General features: G+C 46.2%; 1 protein-coding gene and 1 long non-coding RNA gene across 21 annotated transcripts in view; one reads left to right on the top strand and one right to left on the bottom strand.

The window, feature by feature from the left end:
• The first annotated feature begins 386 nt into the window (after nt 1-386).
• Nucleotides 387-2,410, top strand: LOC147373823 (uncharacterized). The gene is made up of 2 exons (XR_015162158.1): nt 387-836; nt 2,077-2,410. It is a non-coding gene; the product is annotated as an uncharacterized LOC147373823 (long non-coding RNA).
• Nucleotides 2,411-2,685: 275 nt separating this feature from the next.
• The window catches only part of NRF1 (nuclear respiratory factor 1), a 138,509-nt gene continuing 121,973 nt past the window's right edge, over nt 2,686-19,221 (bottom strand). For 8 of the 20 annotated variants that reach the window (XM_086395693.1, XM_086395689.1, XM_086395687.1 and 5 more), the window contains 2 exons: nt 9,896-9,937; nt 2,686-7,626 (listed from right to left, as the gene is read on the bottom strand). In XM_086395693.1, coding sequence (XP_086251819.1) covers nt 7,463-7,626; nt 9,896-9,937 — 206 coding nt within the window. In that variant the 3' untranslated portion in view covers nt 2,686-7,462. The remainder of the gene's footprint in view (nt 7,627-9,895; nt 9,938-19,221) is intronic. The other 12 variants (XM_086395697.1, XM_086395695.1, XM_086395696.1 and 9 more) reach the window with 4 other exon arrangements.

Consider the following 19,221-nt stretch of genomic DNA (forward strand, 5'->3'; position numbering starts at 1 on the left):
TACAACTTTTAAAAAACCTTGAGGTTATTGGGGGTGGTGGGAGCAGAGAGACAGGACACACTATTGATTATCCAATGACTCCTAATTTTCTGACTTAAGACATTCACAGACTCAGGAGGATCTTCGTAGAGGCAATGAAGGGCAGTGCGGAAGCTGTTAGGGATCCCAGCTTCACTGTTCCCTGGTTGATGCAGGTTCGGTGGGAATGATGGCAACTGCCATGCGGTGGATCCATATCCCAGCCCCTGCAAGGGCTGCTCTACCTGTGCGAGGGCCAGCCCCGGAGCTGGGTTCGGCTACCCGGCCCCAAGGCTGATTAGTCCGGAGACACACGTGACTTCAGCGGGCCAATCAGCTGTGTCCTCCCCGATACCACCCCTCCCTGTTGGGGAGTGCGAACTTGGGTTCCGAGGACACCGGTTCGTCTTTGTCAGGCACCTCCGGATTTCTGCTGTTCACATCCAGAGCGGTTTTGATCACCAGTGGACCCCAGGAGCTTTCAGTGTCTCATTCAGTCTGTGCAGGTGGGCCGGGCAATGCCGGGGCATGTCAGGACTCACAGTCAGGATGCTCGGCCTAGACCAAGCCAGCTCCCCTGGCTCATTTGCGGAACAGGAGTGACACCCGACTCAGCCACTTCATTGGGAGAGGCAAGCGACTCCACACTGTTGGTGATATAGATCTCCAGAAACGTCTGTTGTCCATGGAGTTTAACCAGTGTTTTGTACCGATGAGAACTGTGGGTTAGGATGAAGAATCCTATTCTGTCTTTCGTCTCTCTTAAGTTTACTCTTGTGAATTAAAAAAAGAAAAAGCTCTCTATAAAAATAGCTCTGGTAAGGGAACTAGAAAATATTTCGGGTTTTGAGAGTCTGAATGGAAAAGCCAGAGAAGGCACTCAGGGAGCAGAGGGCCGTGGGGGTACGGATGACTTCCACTGTCAGAAGTCTGGGAACAATGCCACCAGTCACGGGGCCCTGGGCTTCTCCGTGCCTGTAAGCTTAAACTTCATGGCCTAAATGATGGGTGACGGCTAATGTCCCTCCCAGCTTTAGAGGTCTCTTGCACACAAGGGTCAGGGGAGCCCAAAGACTGGTTGAGGTTTAGGCTTAACTGAAGACATCACAACCCAGCTTTGCCAAGATTTGGCCTGGCTTCCTTGCCCAGAGCTTCCTTGGTTTTAATATTAACTGATCTCTCTCTGACTTTGGGCCCTGGGGCTTTTGGTTTTATTTTTTTTAACTTAGTTTTTAAATTTTCTGGCCACACTTCCTGGCATGTGGAGTCTTAGTTCCTTGATCAGAGGTTAAACCTGTGCCCCCTGCAGTAGAAGCTTGGAGCCTTAACCACTCAGATGCCAGGGAAGTGCCCCCTGGTGTTTTTAAAGAAAGCATAACGTGGGACATCCCTGGTGGTCCAGTGGTTAGGACTCTGAGCTTCAGCTGCAGGGGGGCACAGGTTTGATCTCTGGTCTGGGAACTAAGATCTGCATGCCATGCAGTGCAGACAAAAAAAAAAAAACGTAACATGACTGTTCATACTCAAGAATGTTCTAGCACCAGCAACTTCACTACCCTCCACCCTTGGCACAATCTCACAGGGCTGATTTTTCTTAGCAATAAAATCAACATTTTTACATCAAACATTATTTTTACATTTAACAAAGTTAACATTGGATTTTTGCAGAACTATTTGGAAGTAATGAGAATGTGGGAATGGATGTTTTTGGGGTTCTGTGGATTTTCTGATTGAATAAGGAACCCCCGGGAAACTAAGGTCTCTCATTCAGTGGGATGTAGTGGTTGCTTGCCTGTATACAAGTTCCTGTGTGTGTTCGGGTGCGTGTGCGTGCGTGCATGGGTGTGTGCATGTGATGAAAAAGCCCAGCCACTGTGAGGATGCTCCTGGTATGGCACGCTCGGGTTAAGGACCATTAGCTCCTGCTCAGAACACACTGACCACTGGGAGAGGCTGCATATGGGCTGAGCTCAGGACTCAGCCGGAGGTTCCTTTAAAAATGAGAATCTAGGGGCTTCCCTGGTGGCTCAGTAGTAAACAATCTGTCTGCCAATGCAGGAGACCTGGGTTCAATCACTGATCCGGGAAGATCCCGTGTGCTGCGGAGCAACTAGGCCAGTGCGCCACAACTATCGAGCCTGTGCTCTTGAGCCTGGGAGCCGCAAGACCGTGGGCCACAACTGTTGAAGGCCCGCGTGTCAGAGCCCCTGCTCATCAACAAGAGACACCAATGCAATGAAAAGCCTGTACACTGCAACTGGAGTTTGCCAACCGTACACTATCCCCTCTTGCTGCAACTAGAGGAAAGCCTACAAGGCAATGAAGACCCAGCACAGCCATAAGTTCTATATATAAAACATGGGAATCCAGATGTGCAGCTCATTTTATGTCACCTGTCCCCTGAGAGCTTGGCACAAAGAGCTGAGCTTCTGGAGGGAGGCTTATTAGTCTGACCCCAGCTCTCCTTTACTAGTTCTCGGAATTGGCCGAGTCTTAGTTCCCACACCTGTAAAATGGAATCTAACCTCCATCTGAGGTTGTGGAAAGGATTAGAAATAAAGAAAGTATTTTGCATAGTGTCTTGTGCAGAGCAGCCATTTAATAACTGACAATTATTAGTTTCTTAAAGGGTAAATAAATTCAGAAGAAATTTGAGTTGAGACCCAGTTAAGTTACACCAACAATTTTATTGACAAGCGCATTAAGTTTGGGGAATATTTCTAGCTCCCCTCCCCAAGTATTAAATAAGCTACCTCTTAACCTCTTTGTGGTTCAGTTTGCTCATCTGTAAAGTAGGGAGTAACAGAGCTTTTGCAAAGACTAATAAATAACAACGTATAGTAACTCTCTTAGAACAAGGCACACTGTAAGAGCTGTACAAGTGCTCACTATTTTAACTGCTACCATATCAACACTCTGAATTGCAGATAGGCCATGGTTCTCATAAACTAGAGCTACGAAGGCTTTTGTACAGGGCTAGGGCGCAGGCCTGTCCTTACCGTACAAGGTGGCTCTGGAAGACCTGGGTTTTGGGGGTCCTGGCCCTGCTCTGCAGATGAGTATTATCCTGGTACCTTTGCCCTCCCATCTCCAACTCTTTGCAGAAATACACTCCAGTACTCAACAAACATCCGCTAACAGCCCACTGGTTTCTCAGGAGGGAGAAACTCAAATTCAGAGTGGGTTGGGGACTCATTCAGGGACCCAGCAGCAGCAGGAGCAGAATTCTCCAGCTATTTCAGAGTCCAGTCCTAATGCCGTTATCTCCCCGCTCTGTGCGCCTCCTTCCTCTGGGCTGTCTCCACTGTCCCGGGTGGATCTTCTCCAAGAGCTGCCAATCTGGAGCAAACAGCAGAGGCCAGATGGGATGCACTGATGGGTGTCCTTGATGCTAGCATCTGAGCACGAGCTGTGCGGAGGCCACAGGCTGGCCTGGTCTGAGGACCTGGGCGGCCCACAGCCCACTGAGATGGAGGTGCGAGAGGAAATGTAGGCTTGTCTTCCTCAGCCCACGAAGCTTCTGCTCCAGATAAGCTTCGACGTTCCCCCCGATACCAAAAAGGCCTACCACAGGCCCAGAGCTACTCCATCCACAGCTGATGCTTTGCAGGGGGCTGGGAGGGTGCTGATAGAGGAGAGAAGAGGAACAGCAGCGGATAGGAAGGAAGGCGAATGCAGAAGCAGGCCCTCTTCGATGTGAGAAGTGGCTGGAAATGAGCCTTGTCTGGGTCTGAGTGAGGCCCAGGGCACACTGGCAGCTGGGGCTCTTCTTACAGGGTGAGTAGTCCCTTCTCTTCCCTGCCCTTCTGGTTCTCCTCGGCTCACTCATCTCAGTTCAGATGGCTCCAGTGGTCACCAGCATCGCCAATGGATCTTCTCAGATGTAGGACTTAAAGGCAAGAATTCCGAGCCCGAGGTGTTGGTTTCGGTGAGCACCAGATCCTTGTCTGGAGCCTAGATGATAAACTACTTATTGCAGAGGACCCTTCAGCAGATAAAATGAGATAACAGAACCCCTTCTGCCACATCACGCTGTCCAGATGGCACCTTATCACGCTGGGCTGCCGTGGTTTGTTCACACAAAAACATCTCGTCTCATCCTGTTTCTTGGGCAACTGCTATGCTTCATTCACCTGGCACATGGTAGGCATTCACTAAAGCAAAATTGACGCCTGGGGCCAGAGCTGGTCTACAGGTGGGTTTTCTTTTGTTGGCAGAGTATGTAAAAGACTTTTGATTTATTGTTGAAATCAGGAGATTCATGCACAAATCTGGACTCCTCAGTTTCTCTGGAAAATTTAGAAGTCAGGACTGTAGGGCCCATGTTCCTCCTGCTTGGAGACAGTCCACTAGCACTCAGGAGAGGCCACTCTCTTTAGAGATGCTCTCCACTCTGCCCATCTCCATCACTCCTTCCCCTCTCACAATGGAACGGCTTCCGCTTTACTCACTGACTCCACCTGCCGGGGCCCTGCAGGCAGCTGAGTCAGCAGCTCCTGCTGTGATTTGGGCAGTAAGAGAAGTGAAGTTCTCCATCAGCCCCACCAAAGAGAGTTTCAACACACGCTTGTTTAACAGGCAGCATCTGGGTCTTGCCAGGCAAACAGAATTACTGTGCCTATGGAGAGACACCATCCCCACAGAGGGACTCTAGACAGCCAGCTGTTGCAGGGGTGCCCAATGGCAATGATGTCTGCTTCATCTGGCTGCCACCAGTCCTTTCTCTGGCTCACCCTCTCTGGTGACAATAGATGATGATGTGCCATTTGGGCAAGAAGAAGGGAGAAGGGTGGCACTGGCTTTATGGAGCCACCGTCAGTCAGCAAGGAAAACATCTCTGGCCTCCCGCATTCAACTATTGTAATCATTATTACCAGGAAACAGACCCAAACACCTAACAAAAGGAAAGAAGGGTGATGGAGGTGGCAAGGAGAGCATCGTTTTGAGCTGAGGAAAGCAGCGGGCACAAGCATGGGAGTGCAAAGCCACTGGAGCTTTAGGAAGGGCCCGAAGCTGGGGGTGTGGCAGGAGGTAGGGACAGAATGACAGCTGCCACATTAAAGCAGTGAGCTGTGAAGGAAGCCAAGGAGGGCGGCCTTAAGGGAACAAAGGCATGGGGCCCCCACTTCAAGAAGGAAAACCCACTGCAATACTGAACACCACTCATGTGGGGAGGACACAGATGGACAAGTACCACCACCCACCCTGATTTTAATGTGGAATGCAATTAACCCCTAAAAAAGGAACTCCAGAGAAGAGGTTTTCTAACCATCTTTAGGAATTTTTAAACTAGATGCCCCCCGCCATAACCCCCCTGGACAGCATTCTGTAAAACTGATTCAACAGAGCTGTTCTGGTGAGGGAACACAGGCAGGAACCACCCCTTCCCCTTCTGCACTCCCCTTACAGGGCTCCATAACGCCAAGGAACACGGTTCAAAGATCACGGAGCTTGAATAGAAGCACCTATTCCTTTTACAAAGCAGAATAAGCCACCCCAAAAGAGAGCTCCTAAGAGGCTAAGTGCTCCTACACAGACGAACAGCTCCACTTCCTGTTGCCACATTGTTAACTATTTATTGAATGAGGCAGTAATAGACAGAATGGAAAACGACACAGAATCCATGCTCTGCTACTGGGGTTCTGCTTTTCTTCTTCTTCTTGGCATTTCTCAAACTATCAGGAGGGTATTTCACCACAAAGGAACACGGACTTTAAAGCCCCTGGACAGTTTCACAACGATGATAAAAAATAATAATTAAAAAAATAACAAATTGTAGAACTAGGACTGTTTTATGTAAATTTCCCTTCCCTCCCCCCATTACGTACAGGAAAAAAAAAATACAAAGAACACTGGATAGTTTTATATAAAACAAGCAAATACAAGAATCTGAAACTTTTCTCAAAGGCTGAGCAAGACGTGAAGAATCTTTTTAATGTCGCGTTAAAAAAAAAAACAAACATTAAATACACAGTCACACATGGGAGTGGGGGCGGGGGGCCCAGGAAGAGGGAGGAAGAGTCGTCCCTGTACTCAAGGAGCAGAGATTTGGCCTGTCAAAAAGTCAGGTGAATTTAACCCCTGGAGACTCAGGGCTTGTGGCTGAGAAATCACAGAATTTCGTTACAAAGAACACCCAGACCAATTAACAGCCGTGAGAAGAAAGCTGTGGGGCCCGGGCCTAGCATGATGCACCTTGGGACAGCTGCAGGGTCCCTTCTGAGATCGGGCCTGATCCAGGGGCACAGGACGCACCCTCAGCCCTCTTCTCCCCAATGCCCCTCAGTCCGGTGACCAGCCTTCCTCGAGCCAGGAGCCCCTGTCAGTTCTTGTCTCCTCTGTTAAGCTAAAGGAAGTCACAGGAAGGGAAAAAGGTTGCTCCCATTGGTGCACCCTGGTCTTCAAAAGATTTTTCTCTCCCTCCTTCCTTTCCCCTTCCAACTCCTCCCACCGCCTCATTCTCTCTCCACAATGCACACACCCACAAGCACACGCAGCGCGCACGCACTCCTCAAACCCTTAATACTTCTGTCACCCTCAGTTCATATACATGACCAATTCAGGACTGACCTTAAAACCAAAGCGACGGGTTAATAGCTGTGAGACCGAGAAGGTTTCCTGGGGAGGGGAGGAGATGGGAGGCTGAAGAAAACCCTCTCGGTCCTGCCTGGGAGCTTTAAAGACATTTCATTTGCCTGTGGCAAGGTCAGCATCTGGGCCAGCCCGAGGAGCGTCTCAGCTGCCAGACCACGTGGCCCCTGGATCTTGCAAGCACAGTTTCTGGACCTCACCCCAATCCAGAACCTCCGTTCTCAGGTGAGCCCAGCAGGGAGAGTTCTGGGTGGCCACTGGGAGGCAGCTTTGGTGAAGGGCATGGTCACCTCTGCCTGAGTTTGTCAGTAGCTCAACGCATGACCCTGGTATGAACAAAACCAGGTGGCTGTCTGGCCACGTACCCTACACCCACTAAACTGGGTGAATTATTTTTCCACAGCTCACCTTGATTTCATACAGATAATTCCATGCGGGTTTCTTTTATATATATATATATATATATATACATACACATATATATATATATACTTTATATATATATGTAAATGTGTATATTCATATGTACACATATACATATATTCACACTCACACATACACACACCGAAGTATACACACGTTTCCGCAGAAAGAAGTCCTGCCACAATTTGGCTTTTTCGGGACTGTGAAATTGACAACACAGTATCTTATTCCACCAATCCCAGAAAATCAAGAGTGGTGCTTTTTAAAAAACGCAATTCCAAAATCCACTGCCTTTCTTCCTTTTTAAAAAAAAGGTTAACAAAACTTTTCTTCCAAAGTCGAGAGACTTAATTCCATTTGATTGCACCTCTGCAAACGTGTAAAAAATTTTGAAGTAGACTAGAAAATGATGCCACGGTATGGCTGCATGTCACTGCTCCAGTGTCACCACCTCCACAGCCTGGCCGTCCACAGTGACTGCGCTGTCCGATATCCTGGTGGCCACAGGGGCCATGGCCACCTGCACCGGCCCGTTCCCCTGGGCGAGGCTGGTCACCACAGTCTGGTACATGCTCACAGGGATCTGGACCAGTCCTGGGGAGAAAGGGGAGGCCGTTAGTGCCGCGCATGGGTTCCCAGATGATGGCTGGACAGGGCAATCGGCTCCAGCCCTTGGGGTACCACTGTCTGCAGCCGCAGGTAACTGCATACCCACTGTCCAGGCACAAATACATCCCTTTCCCCACCCCGTTTTAATTCTTTAAAACAGACTATCAGGAAAGAGAATGTGGAGAAGTTGTAGAAACATGCCTCAGAACAGGGCCTCCCCAATGTGCCAAGAGATGACCCCACTTGCCTGCCTCTCTCCAACTTTAGAAGGCTCGCACAGACCCCTCAGGGACGAATTCTCCTCCCAACAAGCCTGTCTCTTCTGACTGCCTTCCTCTCTAGAAGGGGCCACCACTCATGTTCTTGGATATTCTGCTACACTGACTTCTTCAACCCTCTTTCTGCCTATGCTCAAATTTCTCTCAGCTTGAAAAAACTTCTCCCTTAAACTTAGCCTGCCTTCTGGCCATTGTCCCTCTCCTCTGGGTCAGCTTTTTTATTTTTCTAAAGCCTAGGTCATTAGTTTTCTGATTTTAGATTTCATAGACCAGTATAAATTTAAATACATTCTGGGGTCAACTTAAAAAAAAAAAATCCCAACTACCTCCTAATATCACTATTATTTCACAGTAAAAAGAAGTGTTTAGTAGAAAGAGAGGAGGAAGTGAATAATTTCAGAAAAGGGCAGTCCTTCCAAAGAAAGGAAAACTGACAATTTTATATGACATATTAAAAAAAAAAAGAATTTCCAGTTAAATAAGACAGAATAAATGCACATATAAAATTCTTCTTCCTCATAAAACAAAAATTATAGTGAAGGAGAAAAAAAAAGATATGAATGAGAGATGGCAATATATTGGGTTGGCCAAAAAGCTGACTTGGGTTTTTAAATAGCATCTTAGGGAAAACACAAACTTTTGGGCCAACCCAGTATATTTCTGGAAGATGCAAAGCATACATAAAGTGGTTCTGACATTAAAGAAGGGGAAGCTGCAAGTCCTGTGTCCTGGAGTTCTCAGGGCCACTGCAGACTGAGAGGAAGAAGTGAAAGACAGGAGTTAGCTGACAGTTTGTATTCAACTGACTGGACCAGCAGGTCCTACCAATCCCAACACCCAGGCCTTTGTTGACCAGACACCTGAAGTTCATCCACTGTATTGAGAAGCTGACCTGGAGAAGCCCCAGGAAAGATCTATGAGGTATCTGGTGGGTGGGCAGGGGAGGGGTCGGGGGTGTGGAGACAATGAAAGATCTGCCACACAGTCCTGATACTCACCACCCCGAGCCCTGCAGGCCGCCCCGCTCTGCCCTGCACAGCCCAGCAGCTGTGTTTCAGTGCCTCACTCTTAAGGAACCCAGAGGCGACAGACAATGTGGGGAGCAGAAACAAAAACAAATGGCCCTAAACTCTAATATCTTCAGAGACAGAAAAGATTTGTATCATACAAACGGATACTTTTATTAAAATGAGAGAAAATGTGTTAAAGAAATCAAATAGATGAAATACATTCCACAGAAAGATGAGACGGTAAAGTCAAGGAAATCTTCCAGAGAGCAGAAGAGATTAAAAGATGGAAAGTAGGAGACCTTAAGAGGTCCAATCTCTGATAAAAAAGATTTGTAGAGACTAGAAAAAACACAAGGTAGGAAATTATCAGACACATTGCAAGTAAATCCCTAGAACTGAAAAACATGAGTTTCAGATTGAAAAGGCCCCTTAGATACCCAGCAGAACAGAAGAAAAAAGATCTGGATGCTAAGACACAGCTTTGTAAAATTTCAGAACACTAAGGATAAAGCAGAGGTCCCAAAGGATTTGAGAAAGGGTAAAAAAAAAAGTCACATACAAAGAACTGGAAATCATTATTGGATTTCTCAAAAGCAAGCCTGGAGGCTAGATGATGATGGAGCAGTAGCTTCAAACCTCTGAGAGAAAATGCTTTCAGCCTAGAATTCTCTCTCCAGCCCATGAAATGACACCCACGCCAATTAAGTGTGGGGACAGAATAAACACCTCTTCAGACTTGTAAGGGCTGCAAAAGCCGGCTACCCGTGCACACTTTCTTTGGAAGCTCTGAAGGTTGTTCCCCAAAGAAATGAGACAGGAAAACTTAAGAAATAAGTGGCTGTGGGGTCCAGGAGACAGAGAACCCACTGTAGGGATCTTGGGGACAGGAGGAGGGCCCAGGACGGGGGCTGTGCAGTACGTCTGGAGGACACAGGGGATGTGGCATGAGCTTGTGGGATAGAGTACCTCGAGGGGTCTTCCAGAATTGGGTAGAACCGGTGATTACTCCTTAAAAAGTAGAAGAAAAAAAAAAGCAAGGATTAACCATACCCACTCGTCGTGGCAGTGAACAAGTTTTACCTTTATAAAAATTTTATGTTTATAACAATATAAACATAGAAACTGAGTTATTGAAAATTGTGATAATGTCTCAAGAAATAATTAATATGACTATTATTTAGAATAATACACATACATACCAGAAAAAAGAACATGGAGTGTTGCCTCTGGGGTACATATAAATATATATATATATATATCTATTTTTTTTTAAAGGCCTTTTAGTTCTTTTTGTCATTTAAAACTGTGTATTACTTTGATGAAAATAAAAATTAATTATAAAAAGGGATGTTTTACCAGCATACTTCCTAATGCCAAAAGAAGTATCAAACATAAAATAACATGTCAATTTTACAATGTTAAATTGTATCTAATTGTTTTCCAGGGATAACTGTTGACAGTTTGGAAACAAGTATTTGTTGATGCTTCCCTGGTGGCTCAGACCAATGTAGAAGACCTGGGTTTGATCTTTGGGTTGAGAAGATCCCCTGGAGAAGGGAATGGCTACCCACTCCAGTATTCTGGCCTGGAGAATCCCATGGACAGAGGAGCCTGGAGGGCTACAGTCCGTGGGGTCAAAAAGTTGGACACGACTGAGCGACAAACACAATACAACACCGTAACATTTTATGATGCAACCTGAAATGAGGCTAAATGTTCTGTTTTGTAGCGTTTTTAGGATTCCAGGCTTACCCTGCTATGTGTTAATGAGAATGGAAGGCATGGCCCACAGTCCTCACACTGAGATGCTGGGGCCTGAAAGGGGAAGGAGGGGGCCAGCCCATACATCAGCTTCAGAAGGCTGTTGGCTTCAATGTTTTTCACCTAGACCTTTGCAAACAGCTTTCACATCTCTCTAGTCAGTTCCTTTTTCCATTCACTCCTTTCTGCCGCCCAAGTTATCTTTCTGTAACATGTCATTTCCCAAGCTCAAACTTTTCAAATTCCCTGATGCTAGTTAAAAGGTTCCCAAAGCCTATAGTAAAGTTCAAATGTTGGGCCTGGCATTCAGGACTCTTGTGATTTGTCCAGCCTTACTTCCCTTACAGCCTTGATTCCCTGTGCTCTGGGCATCACCCTGGACTATTCTCAATTCTCCAACACATTGGTAACCTTCCTTTCTCTGGGCCTTTGCTCAAGCTGTTTGCTACCTGGAATTCCCTTACTGCCCACCCCTTCCCTTTTAAAACCCTCCGCTTGGAAGCCTACTCCAGCTCTAGTCAATACTGAGAGCAGCCTCCTTGGGATTCTCAGTAAGCATTGGACAGTAGGATATAATCTGGTAGGTCTGGCTAATGCATGTAGCTAGGTCTTCCCCATCTACCTAGATTGAGCCCTAGATTGAGGGCTCCTTCAAGGTCAGGCCTGGCTCTGGCTCATGTTTAGTATGAGGTACAAGGTATGCCAAATACTGGCATCAGCACAGCCTCAAGGGCAGCAGGTCAAGGGATTTTATTGCGGGCCCTAACCAACGTGTGGCTGGGCTCTAGTCCCTGGCATCCAGACTGTAGGAATGGGCCTGAGTATATGTGAATATGTGAAGACCAAGACCCCCTTCCATCATCCTAGTGGATCTCCATCATCACTTTCATCCTGTCTTCTGGTCAAAACAGACAAAGTTAATAAAGTAACATTTTTTGCCAAATGCCCTGTGGCAAAACCAGGACACCTCCAAAGAACCCTCACACTGCTGCTGCTGCTAAGTCGCTTCAGTCATGTCCGACTCTGTGTGACCCCATAGATGGCAGCCCACCAGGCTCCCCCGTCCCTGGGATTCTCCAGGCAAGAACACTGGAGTGGGTTGCCATTTCCTTCTCCAATGTATGAAAGTGAAAAGTGAAAGTGAAGTCACTCAGTCGTGTCTGACTCTGAGCGACCCCATGGACTGTAGCCTACCAGGCTCCTCTGTCCATGGGATTCTCCAGGCAAGAGTACTGCTAGCAAACAGCAACCAAAACCAGAAGCAAATATCAGTCTTATTTCACTGTTCTTGCTTCTGAGACTGATTCAGTTCAAAAGCTCTAAGCTGGGATAACAAGTTACAAACTTTACAAATACACTGAATACTGTGGGACCTTCTTACTGACTACGAGCAACGGTCCTGGGTCAGTGCTGGGATGGAGAGAAACTGGAAGAACTGTTAGAATTAAATCTCTTTCTTACTGGTTTATGATGTGTTTGGGTTACCTATGATGTGGGTCCATGTCCCACACTGTTGTTGAAACACTTTTTAGTATCATGGAAGATTTGCCCTAAAATAAAATGGAAAAGGGTTCAAATGCAGAAATTCAAACTAGCTGACACTGCTATAACCGGAATAATCTTTTGAACACAAACTGATTTTGTTCTCCTCTTTTACAATTCTTCACTGGTTTCCAATGGCCCATGGAATATAAAGTCCAAATCCCTTTGGAGGTATTTCAGCCTTTCACATCAGCCCCTGTCGCTCAGTTAGTTCAGCCTGGTGATACGTGAATTCCAGGAAGGTGAACGACTTGATTGAGGCTCTTTCCACACCTGCCTCCATGGTGTGCACACTTTCTGACTTCTGCCTGGAATGACTGTTGGCTTGTTCCTTGAATGGGCTTCTATTCTTCCTTCAGCTGCAGTCTCTCCTTCTCCTGTCTGAGCTCCTCTTCTCCCAAGGGTCCACAGCACTTTGCACTGGTCTCCATGGAGGAGGTGATGGTCATATACTTTATCACTGGTTACTTGTCTTATCTCCAGGGAAACTGTAAATTCCTTAAGGGAGAGATGGAATCTCCGTATTTGAGTCCCTAGCAATGAGCAGGTGTTTTCTACACAGTTGAATGAAACCTGCCTTCTGAGATTGCACAGGTGTCTACCTTCCCCCCAACCCCAGGACAGAATGATTGACATGGGTGAGCCTTCAGGTGATTAGGAAGTTTCCAGAAAAAGCAACACAGAAACAACTCCATTCAAAGCTCATCCAAATAAAACCATTTTAAAAGACCTCATATTCTGTACTTCACAGCTTGGGAAGGAGTAAATTTGGCCTTTAACAACTGGGTGATGACTCCCATACAAAGCCGTCTCGAGAGTGAATGACTAGTGACAGCGACTTCATATCTAAAAAGCTTCTTGGAGAAATCCCATATACAGGGCATTTCATAACCTCGGATGCCTTGAAATCCAAGGCGTTACTCTCTACACACAGTTTCAGTCTGCCTCCACCTTAAATAAGTGCATTACCATCCCACTGTGAGGGTTTTAGAATCTCACACACACAGCCATTTTGACATGAGATTAGATTAAATCGTCTCAGTGTCTCTGACCTAGCAGCCTTTATGTCCATGGCAAGGAAAGGGGGAGGGGGCTAGAGGCTTGGAAACCCAGCGCGCACTAAATCGGCTGGCTGCCCTTGCAAGAGAGATGATTAAATGTTGAGGTTCAGTAATCAGGCCAGGATTGTCCCTGCATCTGCTCAGCCTGCCCCTGATTAGCCCTAATCTAGAAGGCGTATGTTAATCTCAGCTTGTATTCTAGGTCATTTCGACTGATTAAGCAACAGGAAGCCTTTCCCATTCTACATTAGGGACTTGAAGTTCTCCTTTTTGTTTTTCACAGAGACCCTGCACAACCCTAGTAAGAAAGCTCTCCTGGCATTTGTACAGTGCTTTTCAAAGTCTTCTCACCCCCACTGCACAGCACTCGCTTCCTGCTGAGACTCTGGAGCAGCAGGCAGGGCAGGTATTCTTCCCTTTCACAAATGATAGGCAAGTACTGTTGGGAGAACCATGGACTTACCATAAAAGCACACACTTATAAAAACCTGGAGCTTTTAGTACCCCAATCTCTAGTACCTCATCTTTCAAAGCTGTAAGAAACCATAGAGTTCTTCAGTTTAGAAAATCTAATCCCCCCTTTTCTTTAAATTCCAAAGCATATGGGTAAAAAGTTGATTTAAACAAAACAAAACGTGGACTGAGGGAGACTGAGTGACTAAGCCGGTGGTAAGGCAAGGCAGCTGGGAGTCTCTGCAGGTACCGGCAAGCCTTTACCATTGACCACTACAGCCAGTAGGGACCTGGAAGGGAGAGGACAGTCCCTTTTGGGCTCACTGCTGCCTCTCCTCTCAGGCTTCTTGGTAAGGTTTACAGAATTGGCAAAAATGGAAAAAGAGGCCAAAAGAGACTTGGGAACTTCAGGTCCCAGTGCAAGGATTTCCTTGGCCAATAGCAGTCAGCCCCCAAATCCTGGAGGAACTGCTGGCCCCAGAACAGAAAGAGGAGTCCTGACCCTGCTCTATTTTTCTACCAGTTGGGTATCATTCTTGAGCCCAAATGGTCAAACACGCTCCTCCCATCTTAACAAATGGCAATTACATTCTTTTAGTTGCTCAGGCCCAAAACTTGGAAGTCAGGCCATTCTCACGCAATTCATCAGCAAATTTTCTCGTTTCAAAGATAAACCCAGAACACAGCCGCCATTGGCCGCTGATCCCCTGGGTGAACTCCTATCCTCTCTTGCCTGGACTACGTGTTAGCTTCCCTCCACATTGCCCTGCGTCAGCCCTGGCTCCAATGCACTCTCTGCTCCCCAGACAGAAGCCAGAGGGATCTTCTAAAACTTCCACACGATGGACATGGGGACACACATTCTGAAAATTCAGATATTTGCTTTTCCTTGGTTTCTGCAAAACGGGTTCCGCAGTGCTCTGTCTCTGAACGTGTCACCAGGGGAGGCTTTGTGGTAGACCACGGGCGCCAGCGAGAGTGACTTCAAGGTTAGGGTCACTGCCCTGACACTCTGGATTCATCATTCCTGAGCTGATCTACTCTATTCCTGGCCTCTTCTGAGGTAATGAATGCCATCACTAACCTACCACATGATGAGTCTCTCTCTCACACACACACATGCATATAACTGGAATTTATTTACTGACGGGAATTCATTTATGGCACCCCACTCTAGTACTCTTGCCTGGAAAATCCCATGGACGGAGAAGCCTGGTAGGCTGCAGTCGATGGGGTTGATAAGAGTTGGACACGACTGAGCGACTTCACTTTCACTCTTCACTTTTGTGCATTGGAAAAGGAAATGGCAACCCACTCCAGTATTCTTGCCTGGAGAATCCCAAGGACGGGGGAGCCTGGTGGGCTGCCGTCTACGGGGCAGCACAGAATCGGACATGACTTAAGCGACTTAGCAGCAGCAGCAGCGTTTTGAGATCTGATGAATAAGTCTATACATCACAGTTAGCTAAATCTTGAGATACTGTTTGACAACAGCTACTCCAACTCCCCCCGCCTTTTTAGTGGCTCCCTACTAAGGGAAAATAAAGTCCAAATAGCCAATAGATGAGGGATTATATCAGCCTTTCCCACAAATACTCTACCTTATGCCTTCATCACAACTGTACCTGTCTCCTCAGTATACCCTAGCCACCACATGTATTTACTCAGGCAGGTCTCTCTGCCTAGAATTACCCCTGCCAACCTACGTCCTGTTCTTTCCCTGTCTTTCAGGGGTTCCTCCAGACCTAACAGCCTACCGGGTTCTCTCCTTCTGGGGATTTTATTGCTTCACCACTCATTTGGCACCAGATCTGTGCTAACCTGTTCCCAAATAGGTACTGTTTTTCTCTATACAAACACTGCTTACTTAGATCTTGGCAGGACGATGTTCTTGAACAGTGAGCAACTTGAACACAGTAGACGTTAATACCTGAATATGACAATTGATCACATTCTTCATGATTTTCAGAAACTTGATTACATTCCCCTTAGCTGTGGTCTCTGGCCCGAAGCCTTTTACTCCGCTTTGGAATGAGTACTGTTGTCCCCACAACACTCTTAAGGCAGCAGCCGAGTGCTGTATGGCAGTTCAGTGCATTTGATGTGAAGGTGGAACAGGCGCTTGTATTTCCATTAGCTTCCCAGTCAGAAAGAATCCTGGCTCTGCCACTTACAGGCTTATGAAGTCTCACTTTCCTCCTACATGAAATGGTAATTCCTAATATTCTCAGGGTTTTTGAGAACTAGATGTGCTGACGTGGGTAGAGTCTGGCACAGTGCCTGGTGCACAGTAGGTGAACACTGTCAGCTGCTTTCCCAGATGACTTGGAATGAGAGGTCTGATAAAGCCTGGCTGGGGTCACAGATGTTAGACTACAGCTCTCAGGAAGCAGAAAGGAAAGCAGAGACAGTGCAGATCTCCTTTCAGCTGCGATTTGCTCCTGCCAGGAAGCACATCATTCGCCAAAGGCCTTCAAAGATGTAAAGATTAGAGATAAAAGCCATGAAATCAGGGCAGATGGACTGGAGGGCTGCTTCCTTTCTGAATGCAGCGATGGTCAGCACAGGCACTGGAACCACATGATGACATGTATGCAATAGCTGCTGATTCGGTATAGCAGTAAAGACACAACCTAGGCTAAACCACTAATCAGTATTAAGATCAGGGTCAGTATGATATGATGTCACCATGCCGATAAACTTCTAAACCCCAAAACTAACGGCACACGCTGGAGCCCAGCAGAGCTCAGAGTTGCAAGCCTAGTCAGGGTCACCCAGAACCACAGGCTGCCCTCCCCGCACCCCACACCACGACAAGACAGAGCGGACAGACAGCCTGAGGAAGAATGGGCCTTTCATTTGCTCTCACAATCTGGGAAACCTTTGGGAATTGTTGTTTGCTGTAACTGAACCTTTCAGCCCAAAGGCCTTCCTAGTTGGTCATGGAAATATCTTTTAGTTTGGGAAAAAATATTGATGGTTGTGAGAGAAAAGTAGCTAAACAAATAAATTATCAAGTAAACGTAACAGTTGGTGAAAGAGCAATAATTCTTAAAGCTGAAAGGAAAAATTCACCATGTAATACTTTCTGTGGTTTATGCATAAGAAAGTGAACTGTATGTATTAGGAAAATGCTGGCTTAAATGGGGAACCTGTGACTGTGACTGGAAAGGAGAGGAATAAATAAGAAAGTGAAATCATCTATTGTTATTACCTAAGTTACTTCTACAGTTTTTAAAGAGCCATCAAAAATATCTATAAGTGTCCTTAGGGAGGACAGGAAGGAGGGAAGTCCTTTAAAAAATCTTATCTTCAGGCCTGGAAAGAAGTTACATCAGTGCCTGACATCTAAGGAAAGCCACTATTATATGAAGAAAAATAGGCATGGTGTGTCCTGGCATAGAGATGGGAGAACATGATGGAAAACCAGGTAAAGAAGCTAGTAGGCAGGCAGCAGGCAGATAAAGAGGCCGAGAAACACAAACAAGGACCACATGGAAAGAGGACAGATGAGGGCAAGAAAATGAAGGTCATGAAAAGAACAATGATATCAAATGAAAAGGAGAGCCAGGTAACCCTCATAATAGTAAGACAAGGGAGAAATAGAAAAAGCATTTCTCTCTCAGTGGTTCTGTTTCTGCTATATTAGCTGCTCCTGGGACATTTAATCTTCCTTTTCCGTGTTTTTAAAGTCCATGGCTTTTGAGGGCATTTGAGGGATTTATGGATTAAAATATGTATTACATCTGGCAAGTACTGAATATTCTCATGAAGCCAATAGCAGACTCAGAGGTACCCTGGTGTAACAGGCACTTCTCAGCACCCAAGATTTCTCTCCTCTGACCAGACAATCTCAACCTGCTCTTGGAAAAACCACTTTCTGGAATAACTTCCATAGCAGTGGCCTTTTCTGGGTAGGGCAGTTTCACTGTGTCCTTAATCTTGATTTTGCAGACCACAAGAAAATTGTCTTGCCTGCATCCCACAAGCCAAACGTTAAGAGTGAATTCACTTTTACTTTATTAGTGAATGTATTTCAAAACATAATTTGTAGATATAATTTTACCATTCCCTCTTGAAATTACTAGAGTCCCCAGGAACACGAACGAAATCAGGGTTTTGTCCTTTAGTGTTCAGAATCACCATGGGCTACATCCTGGAGACTGAAATCCCAATGGAAGACTGAACAAACTAACTCCGATCCATGCTGTTCTGACCAAGAGGGCTTTAAACCAAAAATGGCAGGAGAGAAAAGTGTTGAAAGCTTGCAGGACATGTAGGTACTCAGGAGGATGTCTGACCAGAGATGTACGGAGAAGGGCGGGAGCAATCCAGTAAAGCTCCAGAGATCACTGGGAGGGGTGGGGAAACACTCCACATCTCCAAGGTCTGTGTAGCAGACAAGGTGTGAACAATACGCAAAGAGTTGGTATTTTTAAACATTAAATGCAGCCCATCTGACAGAAACCTTAGGAGAAAGTTACCAAGCTGTTTACCAAGAGTTTGCAATAGTCGGGTGTAGAAATGGACCAATCAGAAGACCAATAGGTCTTCTTACCTAGAGTTAAGAATGGAGATTTATTTTTCTGTTATTATGTTCAAAATTTTTATTACAGAAAATTTCAAATAGGCACAAAAGGAGAGAGACTAGTGTAAGGACTCCCACCCTCTGTGCCTACCACCCAGCCCTTGCCTCCTCCATCTGAACAAGGACAGACTGAGGCAAAAATCTGCCGAAGGTGCTCTCCTGATTTTTCAATGCCTCACTTAGCCCAATCTTAGAGCATCATTTAGGGGTTTCCCTGATGGCTCAGATGGTAAAGAATCCACTTGCAGGAGACCCAGGCTTGATCCCTCGGTCAGGAAGATCCCCTGGAGAAGGGAATGGCTACCTACTTCAGTATTCCTGCCTGGAGAATTTCATGAACAAAGGAGCCTGGTGGGCTATAGTCCATGGGGTCGCAGAGTCAGACATGACTGAGTGCCTCAGCAAAATTTGCTTTAGACACAGTCAGACACCTAAAGACAGTAGATTAGAGGTGGAAATAAACAGTTAAGGGGTCTGACAATCACAAAGAAAGAAATCTATCTTATAAACTTCATTTAAATTGAGTATTATTCCATCTTTCCTCTGGACTGTAGTTAGCATAACCAAGCTGTTAATGGGGACAAGTTCTTTATAAAAGAATTCCAGCTAATAAAGGCAGAGGAATGATAACACTAGAGAAATCACTAGTTTGAAACTTCTAGTGAAATAATGGATCTACATAATATCATTAATGGTTACTAAAGCCACTGGGGCTTCCCTGATAGCTCACCTAGTAAGGAATCCGCCTGCAATGCAGGAGACCCCGGTTCAATTTCTGGGTTAGGAAGATCCCCTGGAGAAGAGATAAGCTACCCACTCCAGTGTTTTTGGGCTTCCCTGGTGGCTCAAAACCATTAGGTGACCGGGTGATGAGGACTGTAGAATAA

The sequence above is a fragment of the Bos grunniens genome, chromosome 4 (assembly GCF_055505025.1).
Source record: "Bos grunniens cultivar Pamir isolate PY7600 chromosome 4, Bosgru_T2T1.0, whole genome shotgun sequence".
In the NCBI taxonomy this organism is placed as follows: domain Eukaryota; kingdom Metazoa; phylum Chordata; class Mammalia; order Artiodactyla; family Bovidae; genus Bos; species Bos grunniens.